The 20,531-nt window shown below is 41.0% G+C and overlaps 1 protein-coding gene across 2 annotated transcripts in view; it reads left to right on the top strand.

The window, feature by feature from the left end:
- The window catches only part of LOC126094879 (uncharacterized), a 214,891-nt gene that overhangs the window by 35,555 nt on the left and 158,805 nt on the right, over nucleotides 1-20,531 (top strand). For both annotated transcript variants that reach the window (XM_049909512.1, XM_049909511.1), the window contains 2 exons: nucleotides 9,321-9,422; nucleotides 11,592-11,788. In XM_049909512.1, the coding sequence (XP_049765469.1) occupies nucleotides 9,321-9,422; nucleotides 11,592-11,788 (299 nt within the window). The remainder of the gene's footprint in view (nucleotides 1-9,320; nucleotides 9,423-11,591; nucleotides 11,789-20,531) is intronic.

The following is a 20,531-nucleotide window of genomic DNA, read 5'->3' as shown; positions in this document are numbered from 1 at the left end:
AAAACAACGAACAGCTTTTCTGACCTGTGCAGCTGGGAGTTATCTCTACAACACAGTCTCTGCTCCTGACTTTGTCCCAGCCTCAACCTACAGTAACCCCAGTTTCTGCTCCCTCTGTCCTATAACCTACTCCCAATTCACATCCCCTCACCCTCATTCTGTTTACTCTCTGCCAATGCATCCACCAGCCTTTTCTGCTCTCTGTTCCTCTTCTTTTCTGCCCTCCCCCCTCCCCCACAGCCTCCTGATGCTGCCAGATGCCAGAGTCTTGTCCTGCTGCCTTCTACTGTAGTCCCTGCACACTCCACTAGACATCAATCTTCTTTCCCCCACCTGTAATCTGCTATCCCTCCCCCTAAAGCGGTCAGAGACAGCATTTGTGTGTGCTTGTGTGTTTTTCTTTTCTGAAGAAGGCTCTGGCTGAAAGCATAGTGTATAATAGTCTTTTGATTGTGCCTAAGTGCCACTCAGTGTGTCATCTTTATGGTGAGTACCAATGTATCTTTTCATAATTGTTTAAAAGATATGATAAAAAAGTACAATCAAAACTTCAGTTTCGACAAGCACTAAAATCACACTTATCTCTTGGCGGCCACTTGTCTGTTGTTGTTGTTGTTGTTGTTGTGGTGGTGGTGGTGGTGGTGGTGGTGGTGGTAGTAGTAGTAGTAGTAGTAGTAGTAGTAGTAGTAGCCTCCAGATGTACTGTGTTATTTATTGTGTCAATTAATAGTAAGGTATATCTTGTCCATAACATTTCATTTATTAGGTGCTGGAACATATTGTATGTTGTCTTTGTGTAATTGTTTACAATTTTGTTCTTCAGGGAGTATACTACATATGTAATTGATATCTACTGTTTCTAATTATAAATGAAATCTTCATTATGAACTCTTCACTCATTTCACATCAAATTTATTTGCAAAGCAGTTAGAAATATATGTAATTTGACATTGATTGGTGATGTAAACGGGGAAATCACATTCAAAGGTAGAAATGCTCCGGAAAAGCCAGGTGAAGGTTTCACAATGTGTGTTGATATATAATACTGTGCATAGGTCTTATTTCTAGTACTTACTTCAGATATCCAGTGAAAAACATCTGCTGATATTGCTCTGCTTACCAATTCTACGTATGAACCACTGGCAAGTAGAATGGTGTCAATAGCTGAAACATTGTGAAATAGCTTTTCTGTGGACTCATTCTTGTGTTTTGTTTGTATTTTATAAAATGAAAAATGGACCAATTCATAGTAGAAATCTTATGTCTTTTTAAGAAACATTCAAATTTTAATAAAAACTTAATATTTACAATTTAAGAAAAATCACAGTTCTAACAATTATTGTTTTCTACAAATGAAGTCCATAGCAGAGTTTTCTTGCATCAATTTGTAAGTCTCAAGCGTATTTTCACAACCTAGGACAGAAAAAACTAGCTTTGTAGTAATACTCTGCTGGTGTTGCCTGAGCACTGGTAGGCACTGATACTCTTCTCCATTATCAAGAGGAATTAGCAAACAATTCTCCTGCAGTGAATTCCTCTTGGTTCTTTTCTCTGCAGTTGTAATGTTGTCTACCTGTGGAAATTCATTAAAAGTGCACTTTGGCTGCAGTGTTTCTCGTACAGCTGTAAGCAAGCCTTCTTCTTCTTCTTCGTCTTGTTCTGCCCTCCAAGGCTTAGCAATGAAATGCAGTGCTTTCAGCTTTGAAATCCTGCTAAATGTGAGATCCATCCCAGAATCCATCACGGTCAAAAGTCTTTGAACAAGGTTCTTCCTATAAAATGACCTGAAGTACATAATTCCCAAATCAGGAGGATTCAGTTTGCTTCTGCTGTTAGCTGGGAAAAATTCTAACTGCACATTTCTGAAGTTCATATCAATAGGATGTGCAAGACAGTGATCAACAAAAACACCCCCTGCGGGTCTGAGGATTAGAATAGGCCCGAGGTATCCCTGCCTGTCGTAAGAGGCAACTAAAAAGTCTCTCACTTTTCGAGCCTGTAAGTTGAGGTCCCATTTTATGGTTTGACCTGCCACTTTCCAAATTCTACAAAAGTGCGAGCCATATGGAGAATGACACCTTGCATGGTGCCTGGGTTACCCGTAGTAGTGCCTGTAGATTCGATCTCCTTAACCTCTTGTCGTGGTTTGCATCTCCACCTGCAGTTCAATTGCGCTCCATTTCTAGGGATCTTGATATTGGTGGGTCATTGAACTATAATCTTCCTTCCTTCCTTCTTGTGAAACACAACTGGCTCTTATTCACTTAATGAGCCGCATCAGTGGGGTGTTGGGTTGATTCCATATTTTTTATATTTCCAGAAGGCTTTTGACACAGTTCCACAGGTAAGATATGTTAGCTGAACACGAAAACCAGCTCCGAAGAAGAGTACCCCAAAGATCATTGGTAAATATTGGTACTGTAACTCACTTGTTCACTGATACTTGGCAGTTACGGACTTAAAAACATAAAAATGGTATAGATACTTATCCGAGAAACTATTGTGAATACATTAATGCCAATATAATCAATTGTAGCAAATAAAGTAATAAATAGCAAATCAGACGTGCACTATATGTGGTTACCGTTGTCACATAAAGCGTTGTAATTAACGTCTTCAAAACCAAAAACTCAGAGTTGGTAATATCTCTGGCAAAATACTAAAATCATGCTCATGGCATGAATGCAAGGTCTTCAGTCACATAAGCACTGCATCACTATCACGGGGGATATTTCCAGGCAGACTGAAATGCGCTGTTACCAGTCTCCCTTACTGTAAAAGATCTTAAGACCCATTAATAATTACAGGCCAGTCTTGCTACTTACATTCTCAAAGGTACTGGAAACACACTACATACAACAACCATTGCCAACTGGTAATTTTTGTGACTTGTTAAAAGCATTTGATTTCACAATTCACTGTATTCTCTTATAAAAGCTCAAGTATTATTGTATCAGACTTCTCACTGATAAATAGTTTTTATCTTACGTAAATTAAGGGATGTATCAAACAGTGGAAAATCTAAGATGGAATATAACAGTATTATGAAAAGGATAATTGCCACTCACCATATAGCAGAGATGCTGAATTGCAGATAGGCACCACACACACACACACACACACACACACACACACACACAAAGTCTCTGGCTACTGAGGCCAGACTGATAGCAGCAATGCATGTGGGAAAGCAGTCGGGTGTTTGGATTAAGGATGAGACTGGGGCAGGGAGGGGGAGGGATAACAGGGTAGGGATAGTAGATGGTAAAGTGCTACTTGTGGGAGCTTGCAGGGATGAAGTGCAGAGAGGGTAGGGCAGCTAGGTGCAGTTGGGAGGTTTGACTGGAGGGGGGGGGGGGGTAGCAGAAAAGGAAAGAATTGAAAAGATTGTGTGTGTGTTGGTGGAATAGAGTGCTGTATAGTGCTAGAATGGGAACAGGGAAGGGGTTGATTGGTAGGACCATGACTAACAAAGGTTGAGCCAAATAGATTATAGAACAAGCCACCTGCCTCGATGTTGACCTCCACCCCAAAGATGGCTACATCAGTACCTCCATCCATATCAAACCTACCAACCACGACAATACCTCCACTTCGACGACTTCCATCCATTGCATACCAAGGAGTCTCTTCCATACAGCCTAGCCACCCGTGGCCAATGCATCTATAGTAATGAGCGGTCCCTCTCGAAATGTACTGAGGCTCTCACTGAGTCCTTCATGGACTGTAATTACCTTCCCAACCTCGTACAAAAAAAATCTCCCGTGCCTTATCTTCCCAGTGACTCAGCACCTCCAAAATTACCACTTTCTGACCATAGCGCAGCATTTCCCTCGCGACTCCGTACCACCCAGGACTGGAGCAACTGATTAACAATCTCCACAGCTTTTCGACTACCTCTCTTTGTACCCGGAAATGAGGAATGTCCTACCCACTATTCTTCTGACCCCCTCCTACAGTGGTATTCCACTGCCCACAATATCCTTGTCCATCCATACCCAACATCTGCTCCCAACCGCTTGCCTCGTGGCTCATATCTCTGTAAAAGACCTGTTCCATACACCCTCTCACCACCACCACCACCACCATCACTTACTCCAGTCTGGCCACAAGCATCACCTGTTCCATAAAACGGAGGATTACATGTGAAACCAGTCACGCAGTCTACGAGCTAACAAGGGAACCTCCCCATCGCACCCCCTCAGATTTAGTTATAAGTTGGCACAGTGGATAGGCCTTGAAAAACTGAACACAGATCAATCGAGAAAACAGGAAGAAGTTTTGTGGAACTATGAAAAAATTAGTAAAACATACAAACTGAGTAGTCCATGCGAACATAGGCAACATCAAGGACACTCGGAGTCAAGGAGCGCCGTGGTCCCATGGTTAGCGAGAGCAGCTACTGAACAAGAGGTTCTAGGTTCAAGTCTTCCCTCGCGTGAAAAGTTTAATTTTTTATTTTCAGTTTATGTGACAAACTCTTATGTTTTCATCACTTTTTTGGGAGTGATTATCACATCCACAAGAAAACCTAAATCGGGTAAGGTAGAAGAATCTTTTTACCATTCGCTAAGTGTACAAGTTAGGTGGGTCGACAACATATTCCTGTCACGTGACACACATGCCGTCGCCAGTGTCGTCTAGAATATATCAGACGTGTTTTCCCGTGGAGGAATCGGTTGATGTATGACCTTGCAATCAAATGTTTTCGGTTCCCCTTTCGTATACTAATCGCACGGTTTTGCGGTGTGGTCACAAAACACAGACAGTAAACTTATTGCAGTGAACAGAGACGTCAATGAACGAACGGACAGATCATAACTTTGCGAAAGTAAAGAAAGTAAAATTTTCAGTCGAGGGAAGGCTTGAACCAAGGACCACTCGTTGTGTAGCTACGCTAACCACGGGACCATGGCACTTCTGAGCTCAGAGTCGCCTTGATGTAGCCTATCTTGCGCATGGACTACTCAGTATGTTTTACTAATTTTTTTCACAGTTCCACACAACTTCTCCCTGTTTTCTCGATTGATCTATGTTCAGTTTTTCAAGGCCTATCCACTGTGCCGACTTATAGCTAAATCTGAGGGGGGTGCGATGGGGAGGTTCCCTTGTAAGCTGCAACCACTGTGCTGCATTCTACATGGGCATGACAACCAACTAACTGTCTGTCCACATGAATGGCCACTGACAAACTGTGGCTAAGAAACACCTGGACCACACCATTGCTGAGCATGCCACCCAACACAATGTTCTTCATTTCAGCGATTGCTTCACAGTCTGAGCAGAATGGATCTTTCCCATCAACACCAGCTCTTCTGAATTGCGCAGCTGGGAACTCCCCCTGCAGTGTACCCTATGTTCCCATGACTCTGGCCTCCTGGCCTCAACCTTCATTAGTCATTGTCCTACCCATCAACCTCTTCAGTGTTCCCATTTCAGCACTACACAGACCTCTATGATGTGTGATCAAAAAATTCTGGAACTGTGTCTACAAAATTTTTCTACTCTCATCTTTACTTATTGTGTATGGCCTCCTTCGAAATGCTGTCTTCCATAATTCTATTTCTATTTCTGGGAGCAGTCTCTTGCTGGATAATGCGAAGCGCTGTATGTGGAATTTCTTTTATCTTGTCTGTTGTTGCAAATCTTCATCCTTTCATCAGGGTTTTCAGCTTTGCAAAAAAAGAAAAAAAAGTCCGCAGGGACCAATCTGGAGAGTACGGAGCAGAGGCAGCACAGTGATTTCGTTTTTTGTACAATAGCTGTGCACCAACAGGGATGAATGTGCAGGTGCGTTATTGTGATAAAAGAGCCATGACTTGTTGTGCCACATTTCAGGCTGTTTCCTTCTCACACTTTCTCGCAGGCATCATGACATGTTCCGATATACAAGGTGCATTCAAGTTCTAAGGCCTCCGATTTTTTTTCTCCGGACTGGAAAGAGATAGAAACATGCGCATTGTTTTAAAATGAGGCCGCGTTCATTGTCAATACGTCCCAGAGATGGCAGCACCATACGGCAGATGGAATTTTACTGCCAGTGGTGAGAATGAGAAATGTTTTAAATACTTAAAATGGCGACGTTTTCCTTACTTGAACAGCGTGCAATCATTCGTTTTCTGAATTTGTGTGGTGTGAAACCAATTGAAATTCATCGACAGTTGAAGGAGACATGTGGTGATGGAGTTATGGATGTGTTGAAAGTGCGTTTGTGGGTGTGACAGTTTAATGAAGGCAGAACATCGTGTGACAACAAACCGAAACAACCTCGGGATCGCAAAAGCCAGTCTGACGACGTGATCGAGAAAGTGGAGAGAATTGTTTTGGGGGATCGCCGAATGACTGTTGAACAGATGGCCTCCAGAGTTGGCATTTCTGTGGGTTCTGTGCACACAATCCTGCATGACGACCTGAAAATGCAAAAAGTGTCGTCCAGGTGGGTGCCACGAATGCTGACGGACGACCACATGGCTGCCTGTGTGGCATGTTGCCAAGCAATGTTGACGCAGAACGACAGCATGAATGGGAATTTCTTTTCGTCGGTTGTGACAATGGATGAGACGTGGATGCCATTTTTCAATCCAGAAACAAAGCGCCAGTCAGCTCAATGGAAGCACACTGATTCACCGCCACCAAAAAAATTTCGGGTAACCGCCAGTGCTGAAAAAATGATGGTGTCCATGTTCTGGGACAGCGAGGGCGTAATCCTTACCCATTGCGTTCCAAAGGGCACTACGGTAACAGGTGCATCCTACGAAAATGTTTTGAAGAACAAATTCCTTCCTGCACTGCAACAGAAACGTCCGGGAAGGGCTGCGCGTGTACTGTTTCACCAAGACAATGCACCCGCACATCGAGCTAACGTTACGCAACAGTTTCTTTGTGATAACAACTTTGAAGTGATTCCTCATGCTCCCTACTCACCTGACCTGGCTCCTAGTGACTTTTGGCTTTTTCCAACAATAAAAGACACTATCTGTGGCCGCACATTCACCAGCCGTGCTGCTATTGCCTCAGCGATTTTCCAGTGGTCAAAACAGACTCCTAAAGAAGCCTTCGCCGCTGCCATGGAATCGTGGCGTCAGCGTTGTGAAAAATGTGTACGTCTGCAGGGCGATTACGTCGAGAAGTAACACCAGTTTCATCGATTTCGGGTGAGTAGTTAATTAGAAAAAAAATTGGAGGTCTTAGAACTTGAATGCACCTCGTACCATTGATTAACAGTTGGATATAGTGACACAAATTCAAGATGAACCAATTATTCAAAGTCAGCATGGCTTTGACATGTGATCTGACAAACTTTCTTTGATCTTGAAGAACCTTTCCTGACCCATTGTGAAGCTTGAATCTTGGTCTCAACATCATAACAGTTGACCCATGTCCCATCACTAGTTATGGTTATCATAAGGAACATTTTGTTCGCATTTGTGCTATCCAAAAGCTCTTTACAGATTGCGAACCAAAGGTCTTTGTGGTCTTGACTTATGAACTGTGGAGCGAACTTAGAAGCAATACAGTGCATCCCAAGATGCTGTGTCAGGATTTCATGTCATGATCGAACTCAAATCTTACATACTTCTGCTATCTCTCAGTCAATCTGTCTTAGATTTGTGCACACACATTCCTGACAAGAGTGTCGTCGGTAGACGTCGAAGGACGTCCTGAACAAGGGTCATCTTTAACTTCCGTCCGGCTATTTTTAAACTGTATTAACCATTTGTAACACCGAGTACGCCTTAAACACTCATCTCCAGAGGCTTCCTGCATCATTTGGTGTGTCTCTGTAAAGGTTTTCTTGAGTTCTGCACAAAATTTAACACAGATGCATTGCTCGTCTAACTCTGCCATCTCTAAATTCGCAACTGTGTGACACAGTGTTCTACTTGATACAGCACTGAACAATAACTAACAGACATACAACTGTGAAACTTCTGGCAATTACACATTAAACATAAGCATGTGCAAGGATCTCAACTGCACTTTGCTCCAACAAACCATTGTTTCGAAATTAAGAATGTTCTGTAGTTTTTTGAAAAGACGTCGTATTCCACCAACACACCCACAGCCTTTTCACTTCTCTCCTTTTCCACTACCCCGTCCTCTCCCACTGCGCTCTGTCTAACATCCCGAATGCAAGTAGCTGACCTACCCTCACTCCACCTTGGTCCTCTATGCTTCCACAAGTAGCACTTTTACTCTCTGCTACCCCTACCCTGCTATCCTTTCCCCTCCCCGCCCCGGCCTTATCCTTACTACCTCCACCTGGTTGCTTCTCCCATCATGCACTGTTGCTATCAGTCTGGCCTCAGCAGCCAGAGACTGTCACGCATATGCGAGTTGTGTGTATAGTGTATTTCTGACGAAGGCCTTGTTGGCTGAAAGCTCACTTTTCTTCAGTCTTTTTGTTGTTCTCTTATGTGACTCATCATCTCTGCTATATGATGACTAGCAACTATCCTTTTCCTTATACTGTTTGGGGATGTAGCGCATCACCTTAAGAAATCTAGGGAGTGTACACAGTGAAACAGCATCTTCGGAATGGAAAAATAATCACTGCAGGTGTACCACAAAAATCTATATTTGATCCGCTTGTGTTCTTGTTTAAATGATGTGCCATTGTATATAAGGGAAGCAGAAATAGTTTTCTTTGCTGATGATGCAACTATTAGTATCATGTCTATCAGAGTAACTTCACCACTTAAAAAAGTAAATATTTTCTTGAAAATTTATAGCTTTTCTCTGCAAATGTATTGTCACTCAATTAGGACAAAATACAACACATGCGTGACTATCACTGAATTCAGATAAAATGCGGTACATGGAATTCAGGGCTTTATAAGACGTGACCATGCCATTAGAAATAATGCCTGAGAGTAAATTGGTAATTGAAGCTGAATCCTGCAAATTATGAAGTGTTTATGTTGATATGAACTCGACCTAAGAGTCACTCTCAGTAGACTCCAGTACAAGCAACACATCTAATATTCTTGGTGTTGGTGGAATGTTATGCACTAATCTTCCTTCCATTTTTGGTCAGTCTGTGAATAGTATCAGAGTTATTTTTTATTATTCTTATCCCCCTCCACCCTCTGCCAATAGTAAGCTGATGAGAACGGAAATAAGGAAATTATTATGCATTTAATCAAACAACTATCTGTGTGGACATCCATCAGTACTTCAGTATAGTTAGAATGTAGAACAAGACTTCATTATTGTTTTTCTGTTGCTTACCAATTTTTAATATCTTGTAAGTGAAATCTGCTGCGTGTTTGTTTTTACTTGTATGTATATTTAAATACTTCTTTTTCCTCTGTCTACAGACAATTGAACATCTGAACACTAATTCAAATTTGGAGCATTTGGATTTGTCAGACAACAACATTGTGCATATCGCTGATTTGTCTTATCTTCCAAGACTTAAGGTAACAAAATTTTTAAATATGTTTCTTCTTGGAAATGTTTGTATTCCACTTTTCACAACGAGGTTTTTTTACAGTCTCATATGGAAATACTTTCTCACTATGGTGCTAATTTAATGAAGATGAGTGCAAATTCAAATGCAGTAGCGAAAAATGTGAGATGTGGATTAAAATGTTGGCATTTAGATACAGTCAAAAGAAAACACATAATTTGATTAAGGAATGTATAAGTATGAGATCCCCATAGTTGGCCACTTTTGTCCATATACATTGGGAAGGGGTGGGGAGGGGGCGGGGGGCGACAAAAATATGAGAACACCAAAAACACAGCACATTACCATGCCTAATATGCTGCAGTAAACCTGTTGTCACTCAAAACAGCTTACAGCCATCTTGGAATAGATAAATATAGGCCCTATGTGGTTTTCAAGGGAATCTTGTACCGGTCTTCCTCCAAAATAAGACAAGTTCACTTAATGATGATGGAGGTGGACAGTGATTATACTAGAAAATACATCACAAAGTCTCAATCATATTTAGATCTGTTTACTGTGGTGGCAGGGGAAACATGATAATTCATCCTAGTGTTTACAAAACCAGTCCTGAATGGTGATAGCTGTGTGGGCAGGAGCCCTGTCGTCTTCAAACAGCATCACCAGTGGGAAACAAACATTGTACCATGGGATGGACCTGCTTAGCCTAAATGGTCATGCAACCCTTGGCATTAATGCGACCTTGCGAAGCAACTGTGGCGCCCATGGAATATCACAATATGGCTGCCCAATCCCCACCATGTTTCACTCTTGGGACATAAACATGGCCAGATCTTGGAAATAGTTTGAAACACTCCTCCAAATAAGTGACTTCCTTCCTTTGCTCCATAGTCAAAGTTTTACTGGTTCAACACCATATTTTCCTGTTATGGGTATTTGCACCACTGAAGAGTTGTTTTGGAATTCCAGCTTGCCTCGCAATTCCCAACTTCAGGAGACCCGTTCATGTTGTTTTTAGTGCTGCCAGGGTTGGTGAGTGCGACATCCAGTTTTACAGTAACTTTTGCAACTGTTTTCCTGTTATTTTTTGTTGCAATTGGATTCTTTTCAAGGAACATCTGTCATGATCAGTCAACATACTCTTTCATCCACGTTGTAACTTAGCAGATGATTTTTTTCCACTTTCCCTATGTAAGGTACAAATCTTTGATAACTATGCCTGTATACACACCAAACTCATTTGGCTAGGCTTCCTTGCTTACAAAACCACCCGCCATACAAGCACCGACAACTTGCCAATGTTCGAATTCACTGAGCTATGACATAATGCCATCACAACTATGCAGAATACTGTTCTGAACATTGATAACACTTGCATTGTATCGAGGACATTACACAGCTGCTGTTGATGGTCAGATACAACAGCATAACTTGCAGACTTGGCTAGTATCTGCATCTGCATGCATTTCTCAAGGTTTTTCCATATTTTTGCCCTACCCCTTTTATAGAAAGTGCTTAATATACTATACTTCTTTTCTCTAGAGCTAGAATTTATCTAGATTAGTTTCTCTAAACTTTTTGCCAAATCTATTCATAAACATTTCATGATGTTTCCTTTAGCGAAACCACAGCTGATTACTTTTATTGTTTTTGGCTAAGTGAACTAGTTTATCAAACTTCTGGGAGAATGGGCACTAAATGTTCCCAAATGAAAAGAAATGTAAAGTGCAAATGCATAGAGAAGCACAAAGCTAGAATTGTAAAAGTTTGCTGCCACATACACTTCTCCTGTAGACACTCGCAAATCATAGGGAGACACAATATTGAAGTAGCACATCATGTTTGGCTAATCTGTAATTATCTTTCTCATATTTTATCACCATATTCCCATAATTTACTAAATTGTTTTATGTATTAGTAAATCACAAATGAAACAAACTGCTTATTCAAACTATTAACTTCCTTTCATAATAGTTGTGTATTTATTCAATTATTTATGCAAGCACAAGTGTGTGATCAGTCTCGTTTATGTGCCTGTTGACTACTCAATGCCTTCACTATTTGGTGAGTTTTTACATGTTCTCCTAAATGATTGAAGTACAAATGTCTTGTAAACCATTAATTTTGTCAGTGTCCTGTAGTTAAAGAAGACATTTCTAACCCAAAATAACATTTTCAGCAACTTCTGCTCTACGGAAACCGTATCACGCAGTTGCGGCCTTGTGAACGTAATCTTCCAACAAGTCTAACTGTGTTGTCAGTTGCTGATAACCATATTACGGACCTTAATGAAGTGGCCTATCTGTCACACTTAAAAAATCTTCAGGAACTCAGTATTGTAGGAAATCCGTGTGTAACAATGACTGGTGGCTCTGTGTATCCTTTACTTATTTTTTGTGTGTGTTGAGATTAACAGAAGATGATTCTACAATCAGTGTGTCCAATACTTATACTGATATTAACGGTATTTGAACTGCTGGCAGCATGGTAAATTAGTAAGCAGAAATGTTGCTTTTGCACATAGCAGTTTCCTTTGGAGAAGTCTAGTTCACTTTATTGGTACTGAGGTGATAAGTAGTAAGTAGCATAGAAGCACATTTCTTAAAATATACAGCACCCTAGTTATATGCAACTTGCACTTGGGAGTATCGTGTCCAATCCAGAAATAGCATGGCCTTGTTGCTAGTTCTCCACTTATCTTGCTGTTGAGGAAAATACATTAATCCTCGTACACTACTTTCTCTCTCTTTTCTCTCTTTCTTGTTGATTCATTCCTGCAAGAGCTGCTCCAGAGGGGACAACATTACAGAGATCTCAACCAATTTAGATTCCAAGCTTACATATTTATCAAGCAACTTGTATGTCGTAGCTGCATTAACAACATACTGTCTTCTCTTCAGTCTGCATCAAAATATATGAAATTGTCATTGTCATCTCATATTCATCGTCTATGGGCAACGTGACATTCAACTAGCAAATTCAGTGCTATACTTTTGTGAACAACATAGAATGTTGTGTATTTGTGGTCACTTAAAATTGTGATTGCTAGATGGCACCAGTGACGGGCTGTTGGCACAGGGTGCTAGTATTGCATGTTAAGCATTTATGTGCCCACCACAAACAAAAACGATTGCACTTATTGACTGCTGACATTGTTCTCACTCGTGGTTTTTATTGTTTTGTCCGTCTCAGTTGCATTGATATAAAATTCAGCTGTAGTGGTTACTGGTTTCGGTCTGACATGCCAATTCTCAAACCACACACCTTGCTATTGACCATAATTATTCATACAGTATAGTGCCAAAAGGCACAACAAAGTATACAGGGGCAAGCAGTACCCTAACTGATCTTAGCCGGTATGTCCATTCTGCAGATTGACACAATCAAACTATATTTGTCACTTTGGTTGTGTCAGTCAGTAGCAATGGATGCCTGGCTAAGATCAGTGAGGGTACTTCTTGGCCACTGTGGTGTACTTTGCTATGCCTCTTGGAACCATACTGTATGAATAATTACGGTTAATAGGAAGGTGTGTGGTTTGAGATTTGTCATGTCAGCCCAAATCCAGTAACCACTACAGCTGAATTTTATATCAATGCAACTGAGACGGACGAAATAAAAATAATCAAATTTCCATGAAACCATTGTATAGTGAAGTAATATTTTAACTCAAAAATTTTGGATGATGTCAAACAAAGGTATACTAGAGATTTATGCACTCGAGCTACATCAGATTGGAGCTGTTTGCAACTTTTTAACAAAGGAATGGTGTTTTGTGAATAAAATTTGATGGAATTGCTGGTGATACAGATGAATGTGCTGCTGGATCTATGATAGTGTGCACCTGATTCCAAAGCATAATGAGAATTTCTATTAACGCTGTGTAAATTTTGGTAATGACCGTGACAGACTTGATAAAACCATACATGAGGGAGAAACATGAGACACACATTCTGCATGGTATGTAACATGTACTACCACTATATAAAATTTGCTTGCTCCAAATTTGAGATCTCTTTCTCATTCCAGCTTTAAAAACAATGTTGATAAGCATCTACATTTACATACATACTCCCCAAGCTGCCTTATAGTGCATAACAGAGGGTACTTCGTACCACTGCTAGTCATTTCCTTTCCTGTTCCACTCAAAAACAGAGTGAGGGAAAAAAAGCCTGACTGAATGCCTCTGTATGAGCCCCAATTTCTTCATGGTCATTACACAAAATGTTCATTGGTGGCAGTAGAATTGTTCTGCAATCAGATTCAATTGATGGTTCTCTAATGTGTATGTGGAAAAGACCTGGAGACACCAGAATGTTTCAGATAGATTATGTGATGGTCAGACAGAGATTTAGGAACCAGATTTTAAATTGAAAGACATTTCCAGGGGTGGATGTGGACTTATGATCTGTGGACTAAAACTGAAGAAATTATAAAAAGGTAGGAATTTGAGGAGATGGGACCTGGATAAACTGAAAGAACCAGAGGCTCTAGAGAGTTTCAGAGAGAGCAATAGGGAAAGATTGACAAGAACTGGGGGAAAGAAGTACAGTAGAAGAAGAATGGGTAGCTTTGAGAGATGAAATAGTGAAGGCAGCATAGGATCAAGTAGGTAAAAAGATGAGGGCTAGTAAAAATCCGTGTGTAACAGAAGACATACTGAATTTAATTGATGAAAGGAGAAAATACAAATATGCAGTACATGAAGCAGGCAAAAAGGAATACAAATGTCTCAAAAATGAGATTGACAGGAATTGCAAAATGGCTAAGCAGGGATGGCTGGAGGACAAATGTAAGGATGTAGGAGCATGTATCCCTTGGGGTAATGTAGATACTGCCTACAGGAAAATTAAAGAGAACTTTGGAGAAAAGAGAACTAACTGTATGAATATCAAGAACTCAGATGGAAAACCCATTCCAAGCAAAGAAGGGAAAGCAGAAAGGTGGAAGGAGTATATAGAGGGTCTAGACAAGGGCGATGTACTTGAGGGCAATATTATGGAAATGGAAGAGGATGTAGATGAAGGTGAAATCGAAGATATGATACGGCATGAAGAATTGGACAGAGCACTGAAAGACGTAAGTCGAAACAAGGCCCCAGGAGTAGACAACATTCCATTGGAACTAATGATAGACCTAGGTGAGCCAGCCACGTCAAAACTCTACCATCTGGTGAGCAAGATGTAGGAGACAGGTGAAATACCCTCAGACTTCAAGAAGAATATAATAATTCCAACCGTAAAGAAAGCAGGTGTTGACAGGTGTGAAAATTACCAAACTATCAGTTTAATAAGTCACAGCTGCAAAATACTGACACGAATTCTTTACAGAAGAATGGAAAAACTGGTAGAAGCCGACCTCGGGGAAGATTGGTTTGGATTTTGTAGAAATGCTGGAGCATGCGAGGCAATACTGACCCTATGACTTATCTTAGAAGATAGGTTAAGGAAAAGCAAACCTACGTGTCTAGCATTTGTAGACTCATTTTGGCAATGTTGATTGGAGTACTCTCTTTCAAATTCTGAAGGTGTCAGGAGTAAAATACAGGGAGCAAAAGGCTATTCACAGTTTGCACATAAACCAGACTGCAGTTAAGAGTCGAGGGGCATGAAAGGGAAGCAATGGTTGAAAAGGGAGTGAGACAGGGTTGTAGCCTATCCCCGATGTTATTCAATCTGTTTATTGAACAAGCAGTAAAGGAAACAAAAGAAAAATTTGGAGTAGGAATTAAAAACATGGAGAAGAAACAAAAACTTTGAGGTTCGCCGGTGACATTGTAATTCTGTCAGAGAAAGCAAAGGACTTGGAGGAGCAGCTGAACAGAGTAGACACTCTCTTGAAAGGAGGATATAAGATGAACATCAACAAAGGCAAAATGGAATGTAGTTGAGTTAAATCAGGTGATGCTGAGGGAATTAGATCAGGAAATTAGACATTTAAAGCAGTAAATGAGTTTTGCTATTTGGGAAGCAAAATAACTGATGATGGTCGAAGTAGAGAGGATATGAAGCGTACACTGTCTATGGCAAGGAAAGCGTTTCTGAAGAAGAGATATTTGTTAACCTCGAGTATAGTTTTAAGTGTCAGGAAGTTTCTTTTGAAAGTATTTGTATTGAGTGTAGCCATGCATGGAAGTGAAACATGGACGGCAACTAGTTTAGACAAGAAGAGAACAGAAGCTTTCGAAATGTGGTGCTACAGAAGAATGCTGAAGATTAGATGGGTAAATCGTGTAACTAATGAGAAGGTACTGAATAGAATTGTGGAAAAGAGGAATTTGTGGCACAAGTTGACTCTTCAAGGGATCAGTTGGTAGGACACATTCTGAGGCATCAAGGGCTCACCAGTTTAATATTGGAGGGAAGTGTGGAGGGTAAAAGTCATTGAGGGAGACCAAGAGATGAATACACTTAGCAGATTCAGAAGGATGTGGGTTGCAGTAGTTGTTCGGAGATGAAGAGGCTTGCACAGGATAGACTAGTGTGGAGAGCTCTATCAAACCAGTCTCTGGACTGAAGAGAAAAACAAAAAAATATTTTCTCAATAGTGTTCTCTCTGGGGACGCCCAGTTGAGCGCACAAAGCATTTCTATAATATTCAAGTGTTACATGAACCTACCAGTAGCAACTCTAGCTTTGATTTTTTTTCCTTTAATCAAACCTGGTGGTGATCCTAAACACTCGAGCAGTACTCAAGAATGGGCTATACTAGTGTTGTGTAAGTGATCTCCTTTGAGCTACAATAAACCAAAATCGACCATTTGCCTTCATTACTACCGTCCTTTAAGTGCTTATTCCATTTCGTATTGTGTTGCATCATTACATCTAGGTATTTAATCGGTGTGACTGTGTCAAGCAGCACACTACTAATGCTGTATTCGAACATTCTGTGATTGTTTTTCCTTCTTGTCTGTGTTAACTTACATTTTTCTTCATTAGAGCTAGCTACCATTCATCACACAAACTAAAAATTATGTCATTCTCCTCCTACAGTCATTAAAGAAGGACACCTTCCTGCACACATAGCATCAGCAGCAAACAGCCCCAATTTGCTGCTCACCCTGTCCATCAGATCATTTATGTGATATGGAATAAAGAGCTGTTCTATCACACTTCTCTGGGGCACTCCTGATGATGCCCTTGTCTCTGATGAACACCACCAACTACAACAATCTGGGTTCTGTTTCATATGAAATCTTCAGGCCACACTCATAGCTAGGGATCTATTCTATATTCTTGTCGCTTCATTCACAGTCTACAGTGGAGCACCTTGTCACACACTTTCTGGAAAGTTATGGGTATGGAATCTGCCGGTTGTCCTACACCCAGAGTTCACAGGATATCGTGAGAAAAGGGCAAGTTGAGTTTCACTTGATTGATAGTTTCTAAATCTACGCTTAATTATGGACAGGTGTGCCTCCATCTTAAGGAAATTTTTTATATTCAAATTGAGAATATGTTCAAGAATTCTGCGGCATATCAATATTAAGGCTATTAATCTGTAATTTTACCGATTCTTTCTTTTTACACTTCTTACGTACGAGAATCTCCTGCATTTTTTTCCAGTCACTTGGCACTTTGTGCTTGATAAGAGATGCATGATAATAGCAAGTTAAGTAAGGGGCCAGTTCCATGGAGCATTCTCTGTAAAACCAAATGTGTATTTGATGCACATGTGTTGACTTATTTATTTTCAACTCTTTCAGTTGATTCTCTATGCTAGGAATGTCAGTTATTATGTCTTCCATTGAAGAATCTCTATGATGGTCAAATGACACCATGCTCTTTTTTTAACAAGGTGTAAAAATTTCTACTAACTTTTGTCTGTCATCATTTTCATGTTCTTTTTTTTTTTTTTAACCTTGAGTGCAATAGTGTCTGCATCCTGAGCAGTTTCTGAATTTTGTTATTGAACCTAGATGGGTCTTTTCTGTTCTTAATCAACTAACTCGGCACATAATTCTCCAGTGTGTGATTTACAATCTTCTTAAACTTTGTCCTTAGTTTTTCTAAGTCCATCATACTGAAACCTAATGATGTCCATTCACTTTCTAACTGTGATGCTAGTAATTGATTACATGCCCTTTCTAGCTTATGATTTAAAATGTGCCAAATTTAAGATATGCACTGTTGACATTTTAATTGTAAACACTGTGAATTAAGTATGATGGATCAGTTGATTTTGAAACATCGTGAAAACTATGGCCAGTAATGAAAATATAGCCAGTTCTATATCAAACTTAACTGCTGTGCGAAACCCATCATAATGACCTATAATGGCAATTGTTTGCTTTCAAGTATTACACCAGCTCCTCTGCAGATCTGCTGTTAACAGTGTAGGAGCAGCAAGAGGTGTTTGCAGAGGACTGGGGGAAAAATCCAGCAGAAATACATCACAGTAAAACAGAGGATTTTTGTGAATTGTTCACATTAAAAATTCAAGAAATGCAAGAGACTTAATCGTTTGTCTTTATAAACTGTAGTGTCATCATCGTCATCAGCATCATCATCATCATGCCACCCATTTGTTACAGTCAATATGAAATACATTCATAGCACATTTGGTGCGATCTTTAAAGCGTAAAACAGGTCTTGGGGGGTCTCTTGGCTGGTACTATCTCACTTAGTAGTGTGTGTTGCAAAAGATGGGAGTGACTCATGAGATTAATGTGTCCTGCCACTGCAGGTGATGTTCCTTGAGAGTAGGGCTATACTCGGTAGTTTCACAGCATTCAGAACCATTTCATATGTCACATGGTCCTTCATTGTTATGCTTAGGATGTTTTGTAAGCATCACAGGTGAAAGGTGTTCAGCTATGTTCTTGTTTGGCATATGATGTCCAGGTCTCAATACCATGGAAGAGAGTGCTCAGCATACTTGCATGATTGATTAACATTTCTGTGGTCACTGGAAGGTGTTCGTTGTCCCGTGCTCTTGTGCAGCAGATTTGTGTGTAAACCTTAGGAGGTCATCTTGGATATGTGCTATGACTGTTACATTGGCAGCGAATAAAAGTTTGCTAGAAAATAAGTCCTTGTGATGACACTTGGATCTGAGTAACAACTCTGTGGGGGGCTCAGCTTTCGATTGCTGGGTACAGGTTTTATGACCTGGCTTCTTGAGCTCTGGGGGCTGGTAAGTGTCGCAAGTAATCTGTTACCATAAGCTCCGGGCATGCTTCAATGACCACCGTGTGGTGCAGCAATGAAATGTTATGTGTTTCTGAGAAGGGGGCCTTGATTTCACCGCCAGGACTACAAGGCAGTTACACACCTCTATGAAAAAAACGGTAGCCCCCCCCCCCCCCCTCCCCCGGTTGTATAAGGCTTGCTCAGGCATGCAGGGCTGTGCGTTGTTGGACAGTTGTTTCCCTAGCATCTCATGGGATCCCAGTTTAACAATCTAATCAAACTACCACAGGACCAAGTACGGTAAGAAGCCACCAACAAGGAAGGCCATTTACCACTGGCATAACAAATTTGTTATGATGGGTTGCTTGTGCCCAGCAAAGAGAAGCGGATGTCGCAGTGTGAGTGAAGTGAATGTGGAGTGCATACGAGAGACAGTAATGAGTCCAAAGAAATCGGTGCGTTGTGCACCCTGTGAACTCGAAATGGCTCCAATGACAGTGTGGAAAGTCCTGTGACACAAGCTGTCTATGAAACCATTCAAATTGGAGCTAGTGCAGAAGCTCAATGACGACAACAAAGACAAGTGTTTCGAGTTTTGTTCGCACTTGCAACAATTGAATGAGGGTAGGGATGGCATTGTTGATCGCTTAATTTTTAGTGACGAAGCCACTTTTCACACTAATGGGAAAGTAAACAGGCATAATTGTTGAATCTGGGGTACAAACTGTTGTGGCGTAGCAAGAGCCACGCCACTCGGAGGTAGCCGAAAGGCACGCGATGTAATGCAGACGGGCGTGAATTCTGGAACAGGATAACTATTGAATGGTAGCAAGAAAAGTACGTAGCTTATAATATATACTTAACTTTAATTCTCTGATGAATACAGCAATCTTCTTGAGACATTTATACTATAACTCTCAAAGTAGGTAAGGCTAATGGCGCCTTGCTAGGTCGTAGTCATGTGCTTAGCTGAAGGCTATTCTAACTGTCTCTCGGCAAATGAGAGGAAGGCCTCGTACGTCTAGTCGCTAGCAATGTCGTCCGTACAACTGGGGCGAGTGCTAGTCCGTCTTTCTAGACCTGCCATGTGGTGGCGCTAGGTCTGCAAGTACTGATGGCGGCGACACGCGGGTCCGACATGTACTAATGGACCGCGGCCGATTTAAGCTACCACCTAGCAAGTGTGGTGTCTGGCGGTGACACCACACAAACCATCCACATGAATACATTGAATTTGAGTGTGATTCCCCAAAGATAAATGTTTTTTGTGCCTTGTCACTTCGAAAACTATACAGGCCATTCTTCTTCGCTGAGAGCACTGTCACTGGATATTCCTACTTGGACATGTTGCAGCAATGGCTGATGCCTGAAATGCAATCGGACTCTCTGTTCATCTTTCAGCAGGATGGGGCTCCATCCCATTCACATTGTGAAGCTCATGGGTACCTGAACATGGAGCTGCTGCATCGGTGGATAGGCCTTGCTACAGAAGGGGACAGATCAATGGGGACACACTAAAGATCTGGTGTATGTACCGCCTCTACCATGTGATGTAGCAGAGCTCCAGGAGAGAATACGGGAAGCCGCTGCCACAGTTGATGATGCCATGCTGGGACGGATATGGCAAGAATTTGATTACCATATTGACGTCTGCCAGGTCACTAATGGTTTGCATGTCGAATGTTTGTAAAAAAACTTTCAGAGTTTCTCTTCAAAATGCAATATGTATGACATTTGTACAATGTTTAGTTCTTGTGCAATAAATAATTGAAAGTTTTTCCGGACTTCTCATACACCCTGTACTACTGGCTGGATGGGTGTACCTTCAGGTGGTACCTACACCCACTCATCAGAGAGAGCTTGGTTGGTCAGTCCTCCCGAAAAGAAGTAACAGGGCATTAGTGTGCCATAACACTTTCATTGTAATAAAGAGAACTATGGGAACCTTTTGAGAAAGTCTCCCCTTTTTATATTCACAAGGCATTGGA

The sequence above is a fragment of the Schistocerca cancellata genome, chromosome 8, assembly GCF_023864275.1.
Source record: "Schistocerca cancellata isolate TAMUIC-IGC-003103 chromosome 8, iqSchCanc2.1, whole genome shotgun sequence".
NCBI lineage: Eukaryota > Metazoa > Arthropoda > Insecta > Orthoptera > Acrididae > Schistocerca > Schistocerca cancellata.
This window is presented reverse-complemented; position numbering and strand designations above follow the sequence as displayed.